This window comes from Athene cunicularia, unplaced genomic scaffold (genome assembly GCF_003259725.1).
Source record: "Athene cunicularia isolate RWA unplaced genomic scaffold, athCun1 SCF_231, whole genome shotgun sequence".
NCBI classification, from domain to species: domain Eukaryota; kingdom Metazoa; phylum Chordata; class Aves; order Strigiformes; family Strigidae; genus Athene; species Athene cunicularia.
In genome coordinates, this window is record NW_020799302.1 from 2,556 (window position 1) to 8,024 (window position 5,469).

At 65.5% G+C, this 5,469-nt stretch overlaps 2 protein-coding genes across 2 annotated transcripts; one reads left to right on the forward strand and one right to left on the reverse strand.

Moving 5' to 3' along the window:
* Positions 1-1,397: 1,397 nt before the first annotated feature.
* Positions 1,398-3,386, forward strand: LOC113490715 (glycine N-acyltransferase-like protein 3). The gene is made up of 5 exons (XM_026867298.1): positions 1,398-1,475; positions 1,744-1,851; positions 1,963-2,089; positions 2,170-2,287; positions 3,053-3,386. The coding sequence occupies exons 1-5, from the start codon at positions 1,398-1,400 to the stop codon at positions 3,384-3,386; spliced, it is 765 nt and encodes a 254-aa protein (XP_026723099.1).
* A 270-nt stretch (positions 3,387-3,656) lies between these two features.
* Positions 3,657-5,173, reverse strand: CLCF1 (cardiotrophin like cytokine factor 1; the record flags this gene model as incomplete). Its single annotated transcript, XM_026867299.1, has 1 exon — positions 3,657-5,173. A coding segment is annotated over one exon (558 nt), but the record flags the coding sequence as incomplete, so codon positions are not given.
* Between the last annotated feature and the right edge of the window lie 296 nt (positions 5,174-5,469).

The window sequence follows — 5,469 nt, forward strand, 5'->3', positions numbered from 1 at the left end:
AGACAGGTCCACCACGACCTCGAACTCCCCCGGGTTCCCCCGGTTTATGTTCATCACGGCCCCGTGAACCTGCAGGAAAAGGGGGTCAGAGCTGGGGGGGGGCTGTGGGGGGCAGATTTGGGGCTCCCCGGGGCTCCCCACAGCACCCTGCCCTGGCCACCCCATAGGGCCTGGTGGGGTGAAGGTGGAGGGGGCGGTGCCTAATGCCAGGTTGCCCACAAGTGGGTGGGGCTAGGTGGAGTGGGCATGGCCAGAGTGGGCGGGGCAAGGCGGAAGTTTGGGATTGGTGGCCTTGCACCTTGCCTGGGTTGGGATTGGGCAGCTTGTATGAGGGTCTGGGAGGGGATTGGCTGATTTGTGTGGGCCTGGAAGGCGATTGGCTGACTCAGGATCAAACTAGGCTGGGATTGGCCAGGGCAGGGCTGGGATAGGTGGGTTTTAGAGCCAGCCCCGGGGTTGGGCGGTGACATGTCCTGGACTTGGGACACCCGTAGGGGGGGGACATACAGGGTGACACTGGGGTCCCCGTGGGGTGAGGGCAGGGAGGTGACACTGGGGACCCCATCACCGAAGAGAGAGGGGGCTGACACTGGGGTCCCTGTCACAGCAAGGGATGGGGTGACATTGGGGTCCCCACCACGGCACGGGTCAGGGGGTGACACTGGGATCCCCATCGTGACACGGGACAGGGGTGACAGCGGGGTCCCCATCATCACACGGGATATGGTGACAGCGGGGTCCCCATTGTAGAACGGGACAGAGTGACAGAGGGGTCCCCATTGTGGCACAGGGCAAGGGTGACAGCAGGGTCCCCATCGGGACAGGGGACAGGGGGTGACACTGGGGTCCCCATCGTGGCACAGGGCAGGGGTGACAGCGGGGTTCCCGTCACCGGCAGGGCGAGGGGCAGGCTCCTCCGCAGGGCCCCCTCCAGGCGCTGCAGCTGGGCCGGGCATGTCAGGATCAGCATGGTCCTGCGAGAGACCCTACAGTAACACAGGGACAAGGACCCCTGACGGGGGGACCCTGTCCCTGTCCCCATCCCTGTCCCTGTCCCCAACCCCTCCAGCACTCACCCTGCAGCAGCCCTGGGGACCGTGGGGCAGGCTGTGACACCAACTGCTGCGTGGTTCTGTGGGGCTGGCGATGACACTGGCGGGTCCCAGGGCTGCCACCAGCTGTCACGGGCCAGCGAGTGTCCCCTGCCCTGGGGTGGTGGCCCCATACGGGGGCAGCGGGCAGGGTCCATCCGTTCCGCCAGGCACCGGGCGTGGGGCCAGCCCTGCCCCACTCTACGGCCTCCTGGGGACGGGTGCTCGGCCGGGACACCCTGACCCACAGCCGCCAGCACCCCACTGCCCTGAGACCCTCGGGGTGTCACCGCCTGCCCCACGGCCATGCTGATCCTGACTTGCCCGGGCCACCTGCGGCGCCTGGAGGAGGCCCTGCGGAGGAGCCTGCCTGCCACCCTGCCGGTGATGGGGACCTTGGGGACCCCCCATGCTTTCCCCCTCCCTGTCCTACTGGTGACAGGGACCTCAGGGACTCCCCTCCCCGCCTCCCCCCCTCCCGATACCTCAAATGGTGTCCTGTCCCCTCTGCCCACAGAGGCTGGCAGCACCCTGGGGGTGCATCAGGGCACTGTGGGGGGGTCAGAGGGACCCGTCATGGCCCCATTGCCCCTCACAGACCCCCCCCCAATTCATGTGTGTGTCGCTCCCCAGCACTGACCCTGTCCTGCAGGTTCTGGGGACCGTCATGACGGTGGCCCGAGGCAACCCGGCCTCCCACGAGGTGTTGGTGGACTCCTGGCCCCATTTCGGCGTCGTCCTGACCCGATTGCGCCCAGAGGTGCTGCTTCGAGTGTCCGCCCCCCCACCCGGCAGCACCCCACATGCCGTGGGGCTGGGTGGGGGGCATGCTTAAACCTTGTGTGTCCATGTGTGTCCCCCCCCTTTCCAGGAGAACAAGGACCCCAAGGACTTCTACACCAACCAGCTGACGGTCTACTACCGGGACGAGGGGGCCTGGCGGGCACTGCTGGGGGGCACCGAGGCAGTGGGCTGGACCCAGGCCTTCCAAATCCACGGTAAACCTGGCACAGGGTTTAGGGGGGTTTGTAGGGGACCCCCCCGGCTCTGCTATGTGCCCCTGACGGTGCTGCCACAGGGATGCAGGAGGGGCTGTACCAGGCAGTGCGCGAGGCGGCCGACGCCAAGGGGCTGCGGGTGGAGACGTATCGGTACCAGGCGCTGCTGAGCCCCCGGCCCCCCCAACCCCGCGTGCAGTGAGTGTGGGGGACACCTGGGGACAGGGGGGCAGCGGGGGTCCCAGTCAGGTCCCTGGGTGACACGGGGGTCCCCAAGCACATCCCTGGTTTGCACACGGGTCCCTGAGAACATCCCAGGGTGAGGTGGGGATCCCCAAGCACATCGCTTGGTGGCACAGGGGGCCCTGAGCACATCACTAGGTGACAGGGACGTCCCTAAGCACATTCCTGAGTGGCACGGGAGTCCCCAGTCCCATCCCCAAGTGACAGGGGCATCCCCATTCACATCCCTGGGTGACAGAGGTGTCCCTGAGCACATCCTTGGGTGACACGGAGGTCTCCAAGCACAACACTTGGTGGCAGTGGGGGGCCCTAAGCACATCACGGTGACAGGGACGTCCCTAAGTACATCCCTGGCTGGCATGGGGGGCCCTGAGCACATTCCTGGGTGGCACGGGAGTGCCCAATCCCATCCTCAAGTGACAGGGGTGTCCCCATTCACGTTCCTGGGTGACATGGGGGTCCCCAAGCACATCCCTGGGTGACACGGGGGGCCCTGAGCACATCCCCAGGTGACAGGGATGTCCTCAAGCACATCTCTGGGTGGGACAGAGGTCCCCAATTCCATCCCCAGGTGATACAGCAGGTCCCCAATCCCCTCCTCGTGTGCAGCAGCTCCCCAGTGCCACCCCTGCTGGGTGGGTGTGGTTGGGGGGGGGCAGGACGCACATGCAGGTTCCCCAGTCCCCCCTACCCCAATCTCTCCGCTCTGCCCCGTTCCAGGGTGCCACCAGGACTGCGCCTGGCACCCGTGTCCCCGTCCCACGTCCCGTTGCTCAACGCCACGTGGGCTTTTGGGCGCAACACCCGCAGCCACCGGTTCCTGCTGGGGGTGGTGCAGGCGCTGCCCAGTGCCTGCCTGCTGGCACCCCACGGGCGCCCCGTTTCCTGGAGCCTCTTGGACCCCCTGGGCACCCTCAGCCATGGCTACACGTTGCCCGCCTGGCGGGGACAGGGCCTGAGCGGGGTGACGTTGGGTGCCCTGGGCCGGGTGTTGCACGCCCGTGGTTTTCCCATCTATTGCGGGGTGCTGCCCCACAACACCCCCTCGCAATGAGCCGTCCGTGCCGTCGGCTTCCTGCCCCAGCCCGGAACCTTCTACACCCTGGTAGTCACCCCCCCCACCCAGTAGTACCCGAGGATGGGCACACTGCCGGGGGGGGGCCACGGGCACCAGGAATGCAGTACTGGTGGTTTGGGGGTGGGGGAAGCAGGGAAGCCGTGGTTGTGGGGGGATAAAATGGGGTTACTTGCCACTCCCTAACACCTACACTGAGCTCAGAGTCTAGGGCAGCTCCCCCGTTCACCCTGGCCCCTACTGACAGCACCAGTGGCTCCTTGGGCCCCCCGCCATGTGGCACGGGCGGGGCGGGGGCGCTGGAGAAAGGCTTTTATTCGTTCATACAAGAATAGATCTTCTGCAATAAATACCCCAATAAATAACATCTCCAATAAATAAACACTCATAGACGCACCGGGACAGCGGCCCTGTGGCCCCGCCTCCAGCCCCGCCCTCCTGGGTCGGGGGTGTGGCCTGTGGGTTGCTAGGCAACCGGAGGAGAGGCGGGGCTTAGGCCACAGGGGCGGAGCCTGCTGTAGGAAAGAGGCGGGGTTTGCTACACAGGCTGGTGAGTGGGGACTTATTGCCAGCAGGGGAGAGGGTGGAGCCTATCGCTCCTGGGGCGGGGCTTGCTGCTGGGTGGGGCGGGGCTTCTCTTCCTATGCTGGGATTGGTCCTTTCTGGGGGTGGGCGGGGCTTGCACCCCCTCTAAAGCCCTTGGGGGTGGGTTTCTTGCTGCTATGGGGCAGGGGGCGGAGTCTGCTGACCTCCCTAGCCCCACGGGTGTGGGGACAGCCCCGAGGGGACAAGGTATGGTTGTGGGTGGGGACACTTGGTGGCTTTGGTGGCACTTTGGGGTCATGACCCCCATTTCCCAAGGCACATTGGTGATGGCGGGGAGCACATTAGTGGCTTTGCTGGCACTTGGGGGTCAGAAGCCCCATCCTTTACAGCACACGGGGGTGGCTTTGGTGGCACTGGGGGGGGGTCACAACCCTCATTTCTCATAGCACACTGGTGACATAGGGGGACACACACGGGGTGTCTGCGGTGGCCCTGGGGGTCAGGAGCCCCATCTCTCAAGGCACAGCGAGGTGCCAGTGGGGACATGTGGTGGCCCATGGGAGTGAGGAGCCCCGTTCCCATGAGGTTGAATTTAGGGAGTGGAGGGGGGGCTGTGCGGCCATTTTGTGGGGGGTTTGAAGCGGGGAAGGGAGGGGGGGTGCTCAGAATCCCCTGGCCTCCAGCCGCAGCGTAACCACGGCGGGCGGTACCTTCTTCTTGAGGCGATTAAAGTCCTTGGCCGAGCGCCACAGCCAGGTCTGCAACTCCTTCAACAACCAAAAATCCTCCATTTTCTTTAGGAAATCATTGGAAGGAACCGGAGTCCCAGGAGGCACCGAAGGTCCCCCGACGGGAAGGGGATAACCCAAAGAAGACATAACGCCGGCGATGCTGAGCACTAAACCTTGAAGGCTGGAACAGAAGTGGCCAAGGCGATGACGCAGCTCGGCGGTGCCCGCCGGCCCCTCCAGCGCCCGCAGGTAGCAGAGCAGGCGGCTGTAGGCCCGGTAGTTGGCAGCCAAGCGAGCGTTGTCGGTCAGGCCCCGCCACAGGTCCAGGTCCACCGTGGCACTGGGGACACGCTCGGCCCGCGCCAGCCGCGGGGGGTTGAAATCGGGTTCGTTAAATGGGGGACCCAGGTAGTTCAGCTGGAAAGTGGAAAAGTGGGGGGGGGAACACCACTGAGGGTGGAGGGCAGGAGAGGGAGTGTCTCCCTCAGTCTGTCACCTCCCGCGCCTGCTATGTTGTCTGTGTCCCCCAGGTCTCCGATCTGCCCCTCCCTGCTTGCCCCCAGGTCTCTATGTGTGTGTCCCCCTCCCCAGCATGTCCCCACTCTCCATGTCCCCACGCCTGTGACCCATCCCCCAGCCGGACACACCACCATGTCCCATGTCCCCCAGGTGGACGTGCCCACCATGTCCCCTTCCTCTCCGTGTCCCTGGTCTCCATGCCCACCATGTCCCCAACCTCCATGTCCTATGTCCCACGTCCCATGTCCCCCAGCTGGACGTGCCCC